This window comes from Meriones unguiculatus, chromosome 6 (genome assembly GCF_030254825.1).
Source record: "Meriones unguiculatus strain TT.TT164.6M chromosome 6, Bangor_MerUng_6.1, whole genome shotgun sequence".
Lineage (NCBI taxonomy): Eukaryota > Metazoa > Chordata > Mammalia > Rodentia > Muridae > Meriones > Meriones unguiculatus.
In genome coordinates this window covers 66,686,880-66,704,557 of record NC_083354.1, presented here as the reverse complement: position 1 = coordinate 66,704,557, position 17,678 = coordinate 66,686,880, and the positions used below count along the sequence as shown (strand labels likewise).

General features: G+C 41.7%; 1 protein-coding gene across 1 annotated transcript in view; it reads right to left on the bottom strand.

Moving 5' to 3' along the window:
• Positions 1 to 11,536, bottom strand: part of Arsb (arylsulfatase B) — a 188,776-nt gene extending 177,240 nt beyond the window's left edge. The window contains exon 1 of the mRNA XM_060385574.1: positions 11,130 to 11,536. Within this exon, the coding sequence (XP_060241557.1) occupies positions 11,130 to 11,420 (291 nt within the window). The 5' untranslated portion in view covers positions 11,421 to 11,536. The remainder of the gene's footprint in view (positions 1 to 11,129) is intronic.
• Positions 11,537 to 17,678: the final 6,142 nt, after the last annotated feature.

Sequence of the window (17,678 nt, the reverse complement as noted above, 5' to 3'; positions counted from 1 at the left end):
TGTGTGTGTGATGTGTATGTGAGTGTTTATATGTATGCATGTGTTTGTGTGTGGACACGTATGCACCATCTCACAAACATGGAAATCAGAGGACAGCGTCCAGAAGTTGGTGTTCTCCTCCCACTATGTGGATTCTAAGGAATGAGCACAAGGAAGCATCCTTATCTCCTAAACTATTCCACTGTCCTCAAAGTGATTATTCAAATAACCAACCATATCAGTCAATCCCACAAAAATGCCACAAGAAAACTGTTAACATTCCATACAACTCTAAAGTTGTTTCCTTATTTTCTTGTTTCCAGTTTTTGGGGAGGTAAATTAAACATCTCAACCAGAGCAAGTCGCCCCTGGGTTCCTTGTGTTGGAGGCATGCGCTTGATTGCCGGCCCTCTTACTAGCTATTCTAAACCTGAGGTATCCTTTGTTCTCCCCTGAAATGAGCACAGTAATGGAAAATAGCACCAGCAACGTGATGGCTTCCTGGCTACATGCTGTTCTGATTTCTGCCTCCTTGAACACTTAGTCCAGAAGATCCTGTGACTTGCCCAACCAGCCTCTCATGTCTTCCCCCAAAACCCTCCTCCCACTTCTCCCTTCTCTATTTGTTTAACCTAGTTCACTGACTGAAATCCACCAAGGCTGGTGGGGACAAACTGGAAAAGCTGCTGGCAAGGCTGAATTTAGAAGGAAGTTCATACCCCTAGGCCCTCTTCCTCTGCAGTCTCCTGACAGTCTTGAGGCAAAATTAAAGCATGAGTTAAGAATCACCTGCCCTCCACTGCATAGCTTCTTTCCTGTTTCCTGTTCAAGGTTCTGCTTCAGGGGTGAGTGAAAAGCCCTGAACGTGTCTTGTCTATTTATCAGTGTGATTAAGAAAAATGTGGCGGCTGCGGTCCCCTAGGAAGGAAGCCCGGTGTCATCTTTCATTGTCTGTGCTCTCTGCCAAGGTTTATAGAATTCTGGTATGGAAAGACCTCCTCAGTCCCCCACAGGGACAAGAACAACCTGAGAACTAAAAAGAGTTAGTATCCTCATTGAGACCTGCCATTTTTGTTACCTTTAAACTTTTTTGTCTTTCTTCCTTCTTTGTGTGTGTGTGTGTGTGTGTGCGTGTGTGTGGATGTGCATGAGATAAGGTCTCACTATGTAGGCCTAGCTGTCGACTAGGCTGGCCTTGAACTCACAGAGATCCTCCTGAGTGCTAAGGTTAAAGGGATGCACCACCATGCCCAGCCTTTAAAAAAAAAAAAAAAAAAAAAAAAAAAAAAGCAAGCCCAGTGCAGTTATACACCCCTGTAATCCCAACACTCAGGAAAGCAGAGGAGGCAGGTGGATCTCTGTGAGTTCGAGGCAGCCTGGTCTACAAATTGAGTCCAGGACAGCCAGGGCTACACAGAGGAACCCTGTCTTGAAACAACAACAATAACAACAAAAAGCTAAGCACTGTACCTCTGAGCTACAGCTCAAGCCCTTGTTTGTTTGCTTGCTTGCTTGCTTGTGACAAGTCTTGCTGTGTAGCCCAGCCTGGCCTTGTATTCTTTATGTACTGGAATCTAGCCTCAAGTTGATGGTCCTCCAGCTTCATCCCCCAAAGATCTTGCTACACCCACGCCAGTGTCGCCATAGTAGCATTAGCTACAGGGCGGGGGATATGATTTCCCTGGAAATACGCCCCCTGGAAGGTCCCTGGCAAACTCATCCCACTTGGAAAAGAGACGTGTTCTGAGATTTCTATGCTTCTTCAGTTGTGGCTCTGGGGCTGGAATAATGAATTCTTTGATCTTTCTCTGTGACACCTGAAACAGCACAACTAACTTTATAAAGAAATTTATTATTAGTAGATTGTTAAAGGCTTTAATAAAAATAGTAAGTTTAAGAAAGGTAATGAATTAGATTTAGCATTAATAGGCATTAAAAATAGTAAAATAATAATAGGCTCCTTCTTAAGAAATAATAGCATGAGAGGTGCAGCTGGTGGAAGTTTTCCCCTCCCTTCAGTACCTTGTTCCTAGAGAAGATCATAAATCTTGTGCTGGACATAAGGGAGGATGGTTGACAAAGGTGTGTTTAGACTTTGGCAGGTATTCGACTTGGCTCGGAGGACTATTACAGCTCCTGACTTTCCTCTTCACTAGTCAGTGATAATGAAACCATAGTTTGAGACTTTTGTTTCTTGTTTGCGTTGATCAGAAAGTTTCTAGGCAAAGATTTCTTGTGGGCACTGGCCTATGTTAAAACATAAACTTTGTATCCTTGGTAAAAGTCTGAATGTTCTGGGAAGCATGCCAATTTTAAGGTGCCTTTTGTATAAAAATACTAGCTTAATTTCAGTAAAGTTGCAGCAGAGTCAAAACCATCAAGGTGTCTCTGTCTGTCAATTCTTCTCCGAAACAGTGTCTTCCTGTCTAAAGCCTTGTTCTCCCGCGGACGACGGGAGCCCGACTGGGCTGGTCCGTGGCAGATCTGGTATTACAGGCGTGTATCCTTACACTCAGCTTAGTCCTAGGACCTGAACCATGATGCTGAGATCTTTCTTGTGTTGAAGTGTACAGCCCGAACATCTACTCAGCTGTTGACCACTGAGTGCCTCTCTACACCGGAGAGCATCAGAGTCAATCTAACAGAGGAGTAAGGCCTAAGAATACCAACAATTAACACTTGTACTGGAGGACTGAGAGGTAGCTCAGCAGTTAAGAGCATTGGAAGTGCTTGCAGAGGACCTATGGTTCTGTTTCCAGCATGTACACGGTAGTTCACAACCATTTGTAACTCCAGTTCCATGAGATCTGATGACCTCTTCTTATCTCTGAGGGTACCATAGGTACCACACACACACATGTGCTGTATACACATACATCCAGGCAGAACACGTATACACATAAAATAAAATGAATAATTTTTTAAAAGTATAAAATTTTTATTGGGGCCTGGAGAGGTGGCCCAGTGGTTAAGAGCACTAGGTGCTCAACCAAGGTTCAATTTCCAGCACCCACATGGCAGCTCACAACTGTCTGCAATGACAGTTCCAGGGGATACCAGGCATAGACATGGCCCATAAGATACACGCAGGCAAAACTCCCATAAATGTAAAAAAATGAAATTTAAATTTAAAAAGTTATTGGGAATGCAGACATATAATGAATATTATATAGTGAATCAAGTCAACCTGTTAAAATTTGAAAATTTAGTATTTGCAAGTTATTACTTTAAACTAAAAACAGTGTAGAAATTCTGCTAGGAAAGATGAAAAGTTTGAACCAAGGACAAATAGATATAAAATCCTTTTCCTTACAGGCATCACTAATAAACTAATAAATGGGGGCTACCTAACAGAAAAAGTACAGAAGACAAGAATAAAACATTCTTTACATTAAAAACTTCTAAATGCATTTCCTAGACACTATTTTAAAACTAAGAATGCTGAGCTGGCCTTTGTCATTTTTAACAAAATCTCAATCATTTATTTATATATAAAGACTCAGGAGCCAGATACTGGCATGAAAGCCTGCTAGCTTGGAGAGGCAAAGAAAGCACCCAGCTGACTTTCTTCCACAGCCTGACAAAGTAATCCTCCTTCCCTATGCTATCTCAAAAACACCTCAAACTGAATGTCCCTCCCTTCTCCTTCCTGTGAGTAGGGATAGGTAGGGAGCTACCTGTCTTCCTGACTCCCTCTTACTTTCTAGGGTTTTTCCTATGCTCACTCTCAGTCAACTGGTTGTTTGTTCCACCTCTTTGCCTATGGTTGACTTTATGTAATCCTGTTTACAAGCAGAAAACCCTTGGATTAAAGGTGTGTGCTAGGGCTGAGCCACACCACAACTAGAAACAAGTCTTTCCAGTAAACAATCTCAGGGTTCACAGTATGATCAGATATATTGCAATGGGGCTTCACAGCCTTTAATCCCAGCACTCTGGAGACAGTGACAGGTGAATCTCTGTGAGTTCAAGGCCAGCTAGGGTTACATAATGAATTGCAGGTCAGTCAAGGCTACATAGTGAGACCCTATCCCCCTCCCCCACAAAAAGTAAAAGATTAAAAATAACACATGAAAGTTGATTTATAGCTCCTTAAAATACTTACTTGTTAACACTTCTTAACACTGTTAGACAGGACATATTCTTTAGGATATAATATTTTTAAGTGTTACATTACTGTGGGAATAGCAACAATCAGAGCTGAAGGTTTAACATTTTACCTTGAACAGGAAGCATTAAGTCTAGGGAGATCTACCCTTCTTGGAGCTCACAGAACACTTCTGGCCAGCCCTTCAACTCCTCAGTCCCCACCCACTACCACCTTCTCCTCAGTCTTAGGGCAAGCTAAATCCAGCCGCAGGGGCTTGCTTCTCTTGTTCCTCCCATACCCTGTTAAACTTTTTTCAGGATCTTGACTATGGCATTGAGTCCTCTATAAATCTTGCCTCCTTGGGGACATTCTCAGGTTCCCCACAACTTCATCTACTTTATTTTCAACTCTTAATGCCACACCCCTTTATTTCACATTTCTTCCTTCGTTCATATGCACTATTTCACTCCTCTCTCAATCATTCCTTCCCCTCACCTCAGCCAAACTGGAGATCACTACAGTCTAGCATAGTTCCTGATATTACAAATTGTTCCACAAATACCTGTTAAACAAAGGACTAAATAAACAATTTAGAATTCCAATCACAATGGCATAAAAAATGAAATATGTAGGAATAACTTTTGCCAACAAACTATAAAATCTGTACACTGAAAACTAAAAACTACTGTTGAAAGGCATCAAAAAATACCTGACCTCTCAGAAAGAAGGCTCAATTCCAGGACTGGAAGATTCCTATTAACACCAGAATACTTTCAAGTGGTTGTGCCCATCAGTGTGTCTCTCCTCACCCCTGATGTATAAAGTTGATCCTAAAATCCACATAGAAATTAAGGGAGCTCACAATCATTAAAATTACCTTTCAGGGAAAATAAGGGGAACAAAATTTATACTTCCTTATTCTGGAATCCAGTATATGGCTACAGTCATCAAGACAGTATCATTCTAACATCATAATAAACATATAGATTGATGGGGGAAAAAACTGAGGTCAATGGATTGATGCTGATTGAGGGAGAAAAAAATAAAGTGACTTATACAGAACTCAATGTAAAGGTAAAACCTATAAAACTCCCAGAAGAAAATATAGAGACTAATACATGTAATATTAGGCAATGATTTTTATATGTAATAACAAAAAACATAAGCAACCAAATAAATGTTTACATTACATTGTAATGGAAGCTTTGGTTACTTTGTAAACTCAGTTATGTTATGTAAATGTGTTTTTGTTTTAATCTCAAGCATGGGATTTTAGTTGGAGCTTTGATTTGTCCACAGTTGATAGCTATCTCATGCAGCACATGGCTTTTGCCAGCTGTTAACAGCCTTCCATGTGCAGCACAGAGAGGGGTGTGGTCTAGGGCTCTGAGAATATAAATTTGAGAGCCCAAAAAGAGAAGGCATGATGGGTGCTGTTGGTGTGTGGGGTGTGAGGTGTGGGGTGTGGGGTGTAGTTTGGAGAGATGGAGAGTGTGGCAGTTTGGGGCAGACAGGAAGAGAGAAACGCTTTGGGGTACAGTGGTTTGGAGAAGACTGCTGCCTGCATCTTCTGCTGACAGAGATTGGCATAGCCCCAAAGACGCATCAATCCTAAACATCCTGGAGAAGTAAAGGGATCTGAGACCCTTCCCTCCATTAACCTTCTCTCTCCTACCTAGAGTTGAGGGTTGGTAAAGGAGGTGGAGGCATAAATACCACAAAGAAAGTAGAGTTTTTAAAATGAGCACTGCATTATATAAAAATTGAAAGTTTGTTCTATATCAAAGGACACTATCAAGAACATAACAAATAATATCTAATTAAGGTTCAGTATCCAAAACACACAAAGAAGAAAAGCCAACATTAAAAAGACAAATAGTATAATTAAAATTAGACAAAAGAGGCTATAAAGATGTCCCCATGGTTAAGAGCACTGGTTGGTCTTGCAGAGAACCTGGGCTTGGTTTCCAGCCCCGCATGGCAGCTCACAGCCTTCTTTAACTCCAGATCCAGGGGATCCAGTTCCCTCTCCTGGCCTCCCAGGGCACTACACTCATGTGCAGATATGCATACACAGACAAACATAACTAAAATATGTTCACAAAATTCTTAGATTTTTTAATGTTCAAATTTATTATAGTTATCAAAATTACAAGTGATATCTACATTCTCAAATTTTTATTTTTTGAGAAACTGTTCTGCAAATGTGTTTCAGATGAGCAAAATGACATGTGTAGAAGACATTGATTTCACTTTCTTTGATATAACCAAAGGCCAGAAATTGTTTGTATCCATTATTATGTGACTGATTAAAAATGTTATGTTCATGTAACAAAATAATGTACCAGCATAAATAAGGATGTTGTTTATTTAACAATAATGTTACCAAGTTTTCAGTAAAATTAAACATGGATATAAAAGTATGAAGAGAATATTACCATTCAAATAAAAATAATGGGATATCTACACATGCATTTGTTTGTACATGAATAAGTCACTTTTACAGGATGGTGTCATTCACTTCTCTGTATACTTTCCTAAAACATGGGAACTGAATGCCTAAGACATTAGACATTAGGAGCTGGGCTGGAATAGAGGGAAATTTTCTATGTAAGCTTTGAGGGTTTTTAATTTCTTCTTTGACACTTTCATATATTTATATAACAGATTTTAACTGTTTTCATACCTCATGCCCCTCATCTTGTCTCCCGTTGGAGTCCTTCTCTTCAAGTTCCCCTCCTACACTGTCTTCCTTTTGTGTGTGACCCACTGAGTTTAAATTAGTTTCCTATGGAGTGGGAAGATTTTACTGGCACAGGGGCAACTTATCAGGGTTTACACCACAGAAGAAAATAGACCCTTCCTCCCCCCTCCAAATTTAGGTTTTTACATCGTATGTGTTTTCTATTTAAAAATAAGATATATGGACAGATTTTAAAGATAATGAATAAAGGTCCTGGGGAGAACATTAGCCTGACTGTAGAGAGACTGAATTCTATCTAATGTACCATTAATTGCCTCCCTCACTGCTCCCCATCCCCCCATTACATGCCACCCACCTCAGGCTCTATAAATTTTCCACCAAAACATGATGGTTTAAAGGGTCGTGTGGAAGAATTAGCAATAATTAAACATCTTAATATAAAAATTCATGTTCCCTTTTAACTCTCAACAGCAGAATAAGTAGTCTGTATAGAGCATAAGGCTTAGCACCACCTTACACACTACCAAAGATGGGTTGGTGGGTATGATAATGATGAGCACTTTCCCTAAGAAGGCAAAAGCATTACAGTCAAAGAAATTTAAGGCTAGACAGAGCAGGTCCTGTATCTCTCTATTTCTGAGAAAATGAGTCTTGCTGATGAGAATTTGACATGGTCAAGACTGAAATCTACCTCTCACATTCATAACGTTTCTCTTTACTCATCACTTTCAAAAGAAAAACAAGACAAAACAACAAACAAAAACAGAATAAAATCAAAACTCAAGAGAGAAAAGTTAGTTGAGTCTTAGCACTTTTCAAATGGCATTAGCTCTAAACATTGTTCTCTAAACATTAGTATGATTGACATCCTAGTTTCAATTCTATTGATACTAGTGATAAAAACACTCTGACCCCTCCCCCAAAAAATAACTTAGAGGAGAAAGGGTTATTTAAGGTTGAAATTCCAAGTTATAGGGAAGTCAAGGCAGGGACATAAGATAAGCAATCACCACATCCATAATCAAGAGCAGCAAGAGATGAATGCATCCTTGCTATTCAGCTCACATTCTCCATTCCCTCAGGGAATGCTGCCAGCACCGTGGGCTGCATGTGAATTATCATAATCAAGACAACCACCCACAGGCCAATTTAATATAGGCCACCTCTCATTGACACTGTCTTCCCAAGAGGTTGTGTCAAGTTGAAAATTAGAATGAACCACAATTGCAAAGGTTCAGGCAGGACTCTTGAATAGTTTTTTATTTTGAAATAGCTAACAAATTTTTCATTTTATTGTACTGAATGATTCTTTCAGATATACGATTTCTTTCTCATTTTATACTTGAAATGGGCAAATTTTAAGTAAATGTATATATATTATATATATGATAGATTCATTTTCAGACAGATATTTAGGAGTGACTTAAATGTTCAAAAATAATAAATTATTGCATAAGTACGAAGGAGGACTAGTGGTGATGTTTTTAATACTTCTAAAGATATAGTTGCTATAAATGGGATTCTGAGCACTGCCTGGTTCATTAGCTGTTCTATCATTTCTTAGCCCCGTGGCCTTGGGCACATTTTTTCTGTGTGAATGGAGTGTGTGTAAATGAGGGTGCAGGTGTGTGGGAGCAGGGGTGAACATACACAGCACCTGCTGTGGAGGCCAGAGGCCAACCTAACGTGTCAGGCCTCAGGCACCTTCTACTTTTTGTTTTGAGACAGGGTCTCTCACTGGTCGGAAACTCTGCCATATATATCAGTCTAGCTGGCTCATGAGCTTCCAAGGATACACCTCCCATCTTGTCAGAGCTGTGACTAAAGACGCACGTCACCAGCCTGATCCTTTATGTGGATTCTGGAGAGTCTGAACTGGTCCTCATGCCCGTGAGGCAAGCGCTTTGCCACCCACCAGACTTGCTTTCCCCCAACATATAGTACCTTCTTCCAGCCTCAGTTTACAAACTGTGTTATAAAACAGTGCTGATAAAAAATGTAGACCACTGATCTTCAGTAAAAATATATCATAACAAAAGAACTAGAAGTCAATTTCAAAGCACAACACTGATATCCCAGAGATATTTGGATGTTTCAGAACTAGCTCCACTACCATGTCACTGTGACTCCATGAAATATAAAGAGGTTGCTTTGTGAGAAAAATTTAAAACTGAATATTTGGAAGATACAGAAAACATTTTCTTGTAGCTCTTACAATGATTCTAAACAAGGAAATGTCATCAGTTTTGAATTATTTAGGTATAAAAATCATTAGTTTTTTGAAGGAAATGAGAAAGATAACCAGAATTACCAACATATAGTACTTGAAAGCAACAATCTTACTAGACGCCAGTAAAAGGATACCACTAAACCAAAGTAATCTTTAACAGGATCACATGACAGTGTCTGAGTCAGCTCCTTTGGGATACCTCTGACCACCTTGAAGTGCACAACCTCTCCTTTTCCTTCACTATCAACCACAGATTTACTCTCAATACTCAAGTATTTTCAAGTGCTTAGCGGGTATAGCACATTGTGGAGAAAAGTACTCAATTCTCAGTGAGGTTCCAGGTGCTGTGCTTGCTTCCCTCCCCGGGTCTGTTGGGACAATGTTGCTCTCCTGGTCTGTTGGGAGAATGCTGCATAAATGAACACCCCCTCTATTATTTTGCAACATGAGTTCAGTTCTTGTTCTTCAAAGCAAATGCAGAACCACCTTCCCCTACTCCTGGGGAATACTGTATCAGGAGCTCCTACTGGGGGTTGGGAGATACTCACTCTGGCCTACGGACTACTAAGTACACTTAGCAGCCTGGTAGATATCCTGGAATGCCCTTATTGCTGGTGGGGAAGCAAACCATGCTTTAGCTCATATACATGTTTCTCGCTTCAGCCTCTGGACCAGTGTTGAAATCTTTATCTCAGGCTTAGAACATGAGGTGTGATCTGAAAGGTTATGTGAGCACCTATGTAGGAAGGCAGTTAAGTTCAAACGCCTGTTGAATAAGCAGCTTATAATCCATTACCCAGTGGAGTTCACTGCCAATTCATGTTTCCTCGATTATATGACATCTTTGGCTGACTTGTTCTGGCACCATGTTGTCTAAATCTTTGCACCATGTTTGTTTAAATCTTTCTGGAGAAAGGCCAGAAGATTGTGTGTGTGTGTGTGTGTGTGTGTGTGTGTGTATGTAGCAACAGACAGACAGACAGAAAAATAGATGATGGACAGAAACAGACACAGAGAAAAAAAAAACAAACACCAGTACCCAACAGTAATCACAAAAATTATTATATTTGATCATAATTGTATCAGGACTTTATGAACCCTCGACCTCAGAATGGGCAGGGAAGCCTAGTTTCATAGGTCCAAAATGGGCAGGGAAGCCTAGTTTCATAGGTCCAAGATGGCTGGTGGCTGCAGGAAAGTAAGGGTTATGATTTATAGCTGTGTGACTCCACTACTGGCACCCAGTTTAGGCAAGCTATCTCCTCACCTGTAAAGGGGGTTCGAGATAACTGCCTCATGGGGTGGTGTAAAGACAATAAAACACTACAAAAATGTTCCCACTATTCTTAGTCATCTAAAATACACATACTCTGTGGGTAAATGCATTAGCTGCAGACACTTTTTTGAGTGAGGATACTCATAAGGGCTGGATTCACCCTCCAGTGTGGAAGGAGTATCAACACCCCCATGCTTTATTCTCCATCACTGGTGGTGCACGTGGAAGATCTGGAGGATGGGCACTAGGGTTTCCAGGTTGTTGACGTGTAGCTATAGGCAAGCGGGTAACTTATTCAAAGAAAGATAAATACAGAGGAGCCTGGAGTGCACCTTGTCTCACCTGTGGCCTGGCTCACAGGCATAAGAGGGACTGGGAGAAAGGTTAAAATCATTCATGTACCCTCACCCCCCAGGCTCATACACTGAAGGCTTTTCTGGTCCTTTTGTCAACAATCCTAGTCTTTTTAGTGTTTCAGCTAATCTCTAAAACTCCCATTTACATGGTTGCCTATTATCCTGTCTCAGGTGGACGACTCCTGACCTAGGACCACTGCTGCCTCACTTTAATTCCATTCTAGGGCCTTCCTCGCCTTCTCTAGCCTTTCTCCTCAGGACCCCACCTATCCTTCTTTGGGGCTCACAGACCCGGCGCCTTGAGCTCCCAGAAACCTCCTCTCCTCCAACCCCCAGAAAACGAAGCCTCTCTAGCACTGGGCCACCAAGAGGAAGCCAGGCATGCGCAGAGGCTGCGCTGGGCGCCAGCCTAGGGAAGCCAAGGGCAGCGAGTGCCGATCCTGCTGAGCCCGAGTGGCAGCACGCGCGGGGCGGGGCGGAAGGCCTTCGAGTACCTGATAGCGGCCGGTGAGCAGCTGGCTCCGCGAGGGCGTGCACAGCGGCTGCACATAGTAGTTGTCCAGGACCACCCCGTCGGCCGCCAGCGCATCCAGGTGCGGCGTGCGGATGGCTGAGCCATGGAAACTCACGTCGTTCCAGCCCAGGTCGTCCGCCAGCACGAAGACCACATGGGGCCGGGGGGCCCCGGAGGCCCAGCCTGGCGGCAACAGCAGCAGCAGCAACAGTAGCAGCTGAGGCCGGGGACCTCCGGCCCAGCTCCCGCTGTATCCGCTCAGCTTGCCCATCCTTCGCAGCTTGCGAAACCCCAGCTGCTGGCATTCAGGGCAGAATCCGGAACTGAGTGGCGGGTACCCCTCAAAATAACATTTACCTAGGCGGGCCACGGGCTGGGGAGGGCGGGCGTTCGCCGCCTCCGCCTCCCGGTGGGGCGGGGCAGGGGCGGGGTGCCGGAGGGATGGGGAGGAGGAGCCCAAACAGAGCAAGCATGCAAACCCCGCTGGTGCTTCCAAAGCCGAGAGGCCCGTTATTTTTCCTAGCCATGAACTTGGGAACCACAAGTTTCAAATGTTTTCACATGCTGTATCTGACAAAATCTAGCCACAACCTTGGCAGCTAAGCACTGTAATTAGTGCCCCCTTCATCTGGAGGAAAAACCACCTTGTAAAAAATGGCTGGACTCCTGGCTCCACATTCTGAGCCTCTGTGTCTCTGCCCCCATCCCCGTGTATGTGTGTGTTTTGTAACTAGCAAATTGTGTCTAGTTCAAGGCCCTAGCTTGGGACAGGTGAGAAAATAGAGAAGAAAGCCCTGCAGATAATGTTTCGGGATAATTTATGAAGTGTACTGTTAGTATAATGTTTTTGTGGAATGTATACAATTTACCCTTGTTCATTCAAATGCTGGTTTCTCTATCCCAATAGCTGGTTTCAATCCTGACATTGGGTTGTGATGCTTATTCTAAGCATCACCTGTCTCAAGTTTATGTAAACATGCTACCATTTGTTCTCTGTATTGTCAAAAAACAACCAGCCCCAATGCTATGCAATGGAGAGAATAGGGTGGGACATCCTAGTCCAGAGGGAAGGAAAAAGGAGTAGGAAGAGAGATCTGAGAGGAGAAGACAGGGAAACATCAGGAGAAATGAACTGGACCTAAGATATGACTAAAAAGCAAGTATAATGTGGGAAATCTGAATGGGAGGAAGCAATGTGGGCTTGGGGGTTTAGGATGGAGTAACTATTACCCACCATTGTGCTCTAGGTTAATTAAATAAATCCTAGTCTCTGTGTGGTGATTTGGGTATACAGCTGGTTTAGGAATAAAGATAAATCAATATTAAATATTAATAATCATCTACAGTGTACCCATGAAACCACTTTCTTCCCATCAGCAACGGGCCAAACACAGTCTGTTTGCACAGGGCCTTTGGGATGGTGAAGCTTCATTTCAGGTTGTTGGGTGTGCCCACCTAAGACTATCTGCTTACTCAATGTCTAGAGATAAGTGATAACTGTTAGGTGGAAGAAAAATGGAACACTGCCTAGAGAACACACCCTCTTGGGCAGAGATCAAGACTGTGGGAGTTATTTTACAGCTTTGGAAGCTCCAAATGAATGATAGCCTTGAAAAGTAACTATTGCTGATATACTCAAATGACATCTATGCAGTTGACTGATGGGCATTTTCTGTATTGTTCCTTATACAGTTTTAACTTCTTATTGGTTTCTTCATTAATAAGTTAGATAAAAATCTTACGATGTGCTCATTTCTTCATTGTGTGAGAGCAATTTTTTCCTTTCTTGAAAAATTATCCTTAAATATGTTTCCCTCTTAACATACACACATTTTTCTTTGAAGTAGATAATTACTCATCTTTAGTAAAATGTAGCCAGAAAGTTTAAAATTTTGGCATTATAAAACCCAAAGAGATTTTTTCCCCTTTATGTTGAGAATAGGAGGAGACAGAAACGTCCACTGTGGTCTTTGCACATTCTTCTGCTCCATAACTGTTTTCTATATTCCCCTCCCTTTTTTTTTTGAGCTTATGTAGCCCAGGACAGCTTCCTCCAGCTCTGCCCTCCTGTCTCTTCATCAAATACTAATGGATTATAGGAACTGAGATTACAGTCATATGCCACCATCCCAGACTTTCCCTGCCTTTGGTAAAAATCAAACAGCTTAGGAACTCCTTTAATTTAATGCTCCTGAAGCTAAACACATACCAGGCTCCCTGTCTCCTACATTTTCAAGTAGGCATACAGGCTGGTGATGCCCTAGTGCAGATGGAAGAGTCACTTGTTTTTTACCTTTACAGAACACCTATGGCAGACAAACTGTGCCTGATAGTTTGTTTGCTTTTGTTTTTGTTTTTTCAGATCTCTCTACTTGTGTTTGCTAGATGTTTCTTTTTGGATTTGACTCAGGCAATAGCTTTGTACAAGAATGCAGGAAAGTGATGTGGGTGCTTCCTGGTGTCTCAGGCAGAGTGACAGGGCACTCATTAGCTCTCTTGTGGGATCACTGTATTAGTGACATCAGGTCTCCATTGCAAAGTTACCATTTCCCCCTTGCAATTACTAAGGATCTCTCAAACTTTTGCTTATTGGTTTTTATTTCTTGCATGAATAGATTATAATTAAAATGGCTACCAATCGTGAGTTTTTAGTTTTCTTTCTATGAGTTTCTGAGTTTCCTATGTATTTAATTCACTATGAACGCTCGGATTTTTTTTTGATCAATATGCCATAGCCCTTTAGCATAATTACATCTCTCCCCAAACCCCCACCCCACATTTCAGTAGACTGAATGAGGCTGCTTTGTTGAAACAGGAAAGGGCCCTAGCCTTTTTAATGAATGAGGGTTAAGCACATTCAATGGGGTTGGCAGACACAAATAAATACTTAGGTAGCAACCAGAAAGCTATAGCTAATTTTTGTGGTTTGATTAGGAGCAGAGCAGGTTGTTTTCAGTATCTGGGCATATTGTGACTGCAGGTGACTTGGAAATGGTCAGGTGCAGTTAATCCATTTTTTATGCCTTGGGTTATACCCCAGCACAGGCTGACCCAATTTCTCATGACCTGATGCCAACATATCCCAACTCTGGAAGGGTAAAAAGAAAAAAGGGAGAAGGTACTGTAGTTTTATGGAGGCTGCTTCCTTCTAAAGGGTGGCTACAGCCTCAACATTGGAAGGGGCATATTGAGGTAGCTTCCAGGTGGAATAAGGGCTGGTAGTTTTGTGCCATGAAGAATTTAGTGACCTTCCAGAAGGTGAAGGCTTGTAGTCTTTGTTGGAGGGATTTGGTGAGACATTTGAAAAGGCAGGGACCAAAGAGTAGGGTTAATATAATCAGAGTGAGTGGGCCTATTAAGGGTTTGATTCCTGGTCCCCAAGCAGTCAAGTGCCCTTCCAGAAAGTATCATCTACCCTTTCTTGGGTTTTGATTCTTTCTAATATTTGTTTAGCATTTTCCTGTACTAGGCCAGACTGGTTTGCATAAAAACATCATTCTTCCCCTAGGAAGGCGCAGGTGCCTCCCTTTTCAGCAGTCATCAAATCTAGTCCTCTGTGGTTTTGGAGGAACCACTGCAGCCAGGGGATCTACTTGGTTTTGTAAGTTGACTATGCTTTATTGTAGCAAGGTCAGGTCTTCCTTGATTTGATTGGTCGGTTGGCTGTGTTGTTCTGCTTGGAGCCCCATCACTGTTGCAAAGGAGGCTAATGTAGGATGAGAGCCACTTGGAGGGCTTACATGGATCCCTTCTTTTGGATACAGAGAGAAGTTCGGTAAGTAGGGCATTTAAAAGACAGGGTGAAAACATAAGTGTGAGGATGATAAGGAGGAAAGGAATGATCAGGGGAGGAGCCAGAGAGGCAGGGAACTGAAAGTCCATATGTTGCAGTTGAACTTTTTGATTAGTCCTATGTCTTTGGGCCCCATTTCTAATCCATTAGGACTTGGTGGAGAAGCAATGTTGTTCTCCAAGGAGAGCACCATGGCAAAGATCCAGAATGTAAGTCAGGAGTCACATGGTAAGTTCTGTGCCTGAATTTTCTCCAGTTTGGCCACAGAAGTCTCCGTGATCTGGTTCTTGTGTCCTCTTGGCCTGTCCTCTTTCATCTTTGATCTGGTTCTTGTGTCCTCTTGGCCTGTCCTCTTTCATCATTACTTTTGGCACAATGAGATTTCCTAGGCCCATTGTGTATTTCCCTCCTTCTACTTTGGAATTGGATGTTTTTCTAAAGGAATTCTGATTTGTCTGGGTGGAAGATGGTACCAGGATGTCCTTCTTGGTCTTGTGTTGTCGTTGCTTCTTGGCTTTCAGTAGGTAGTCAATAGCAGCTAGACATCTGTACGCACACACACAACGCACTGAAACTCTCTGAAGAAGCCACACCCCTGTTGAAGCTTTTGCTGTTAATTAGAACTTTGTGATTAAGGAGAAAAGCAGTATTTCCAGTCAAGAGCTATCATCGTCTTGGGCTAATCTGAAAATGCCTTTGCATCCGTTGGGTAAATCTTCTGGAATGTATTAACTTAGCAGACCACTAGCTTCCATCAACCCTAACTTAAGCTAAGAATGTTACAAGACCATGTGTAAAACCCACAGAAGAGATTTCTCTGCTTGATTATGGTCCACCTACCTGATGTCCCCACAGAGTGCCTTGGCTTTTCTTTCATCCTGTGAGAGCTCTTCTACTGTGGCACATATAGAATCTGTGTTCCTGAGCCTACTTGGTTCTGAGTAAATTAGCTTCTATTTACTTCAGAGTGAGAGTTGTGGTTTGCATCTAATACATACATAAATCTTCTTATACACACTCACAGTCTTCGCTGGCATGTGTCTATATGAAGCTATAGGTTCACTGTGGATGTCACCATATGTATGTGCGTGGGTTCAATTAGTTTTGTTATTACCAACTATGAATAAGTACTGTACTGAAGGCAGATTGGCCTATTTTTTCATACTTTTACCAGCAGCACCACAATTTGGAATCTACCCAAAGGAGTTAAAAATGTAGGAGTTAAAAACCTGCACACATGTTCATAGTATCAAATGGGTTTGTCTATGTGCCATTTAAAAAGGCCGATTATTCACAGACAAATTATTGGAGCAAGAATAAAGACTGTCTTGGAAAGCCAGCAAACCAAGAAGGTGGGAGGCTATGATGAATAAAGGCTGTCTTAAGTCATCCTGGATTTCAAACTCCTTTATCCCCAGATGAGGAGACAGAAGGGGACTTGGGTGGAATTGAGTAGAAACCTGGCCCAAAGATTAAAGTGTAAATCAGTCTGATTCTTGACTTCTAAAATTAGTGATTTAAAGTCACTCACAGTCAGGACTGGAGACACACACTGTCATCGTAGCACCTGACAGGAGGATCCAAGTTTGAGACCAAGCTGATTGGGCTATAAAATGAGCCCCTGTCTCAAAAAGCAAGGTGATAAACTGTGATACCTCCAGATGATGAACTATTGTTATTCAGCACTATAAAAGAAGCCCATTTGTGCCTCAGAGACTTAGGTACCACTATCATCATACACTTTATTTCCATAAATACTTGGGCCTATTTCTTGCTGTTCTGTCCTATTCCACTGGTCATGGTTTGTATTGTTTCTGTTACAGAGACATTCATACACTTGTCAACACGTGATGATAGGACCAGTGTCCTCCCACCACTTTGCACCTTTAGTGTTTTCCTAGCTATTCCTGCATGTTGGTTTTCTGTGTGATCTTTCATATCAACATGTCTAGTCTAGTGAAAGAGTTTTGAAGCTGAGCATGGTGGCATACACTTGTAACTCCAGCATTCAGGAGGCCTAAGACAAAAATTTGATCAGCTCAGGGCCAGTATATCAACACCCTGTTTTAAAATAAATAAGTAAGTAAATAAATAAATAAATAAAATATTTGGGGGGGGACTGAATTAAATTTCTAAGGTAATTTGCAGAAACTAAGGTCTCTATAATACTCAGTTCTATTCGAGCCTAAGAGATGTCTGTTTCCCAAGGCATACTTTTGTAATCTTTAGGAGTACATTAAGATTTTCCTTCTATGATTTTACATCTTTCTTATTAAATTAATTCTTAAGTAGTTCATCTTTTCTGCTGCTGTTGAAATGGCGCTGTCATACCATTTTATCTTTCAAGTTGTTGTTAGTTATGTGCCTTGAAGTTTTAATCATTTAAAAAGATAATGTGGAACAACCTTCAATACTCTTTTTCTTGATGTAAGGGAAAACTATGGATGCCATGCTTTTATTTTCTTAAAGTATGTGTGTATTTGAGGGAGGGAGAGGGAGAAGAAGAGGGAGAGAGATAGGGAGATGGAGAGGGAGACTGAGGGAGAAAGAGAGACTCGCTGTCCCTAGGTAGACAGGTTGATCAGGTAAAGGGATGGAAGCATACTTAATTTCTCATCATGTATTTTTCCATACCCTTCAATTTTAAAAAGCTTCTGCATCTGAGTAACTATTTCTTCTTGTCCTACTCCTACTAACATTGTTATTAGCAACAGCATTACTACAGGTAAGGACATA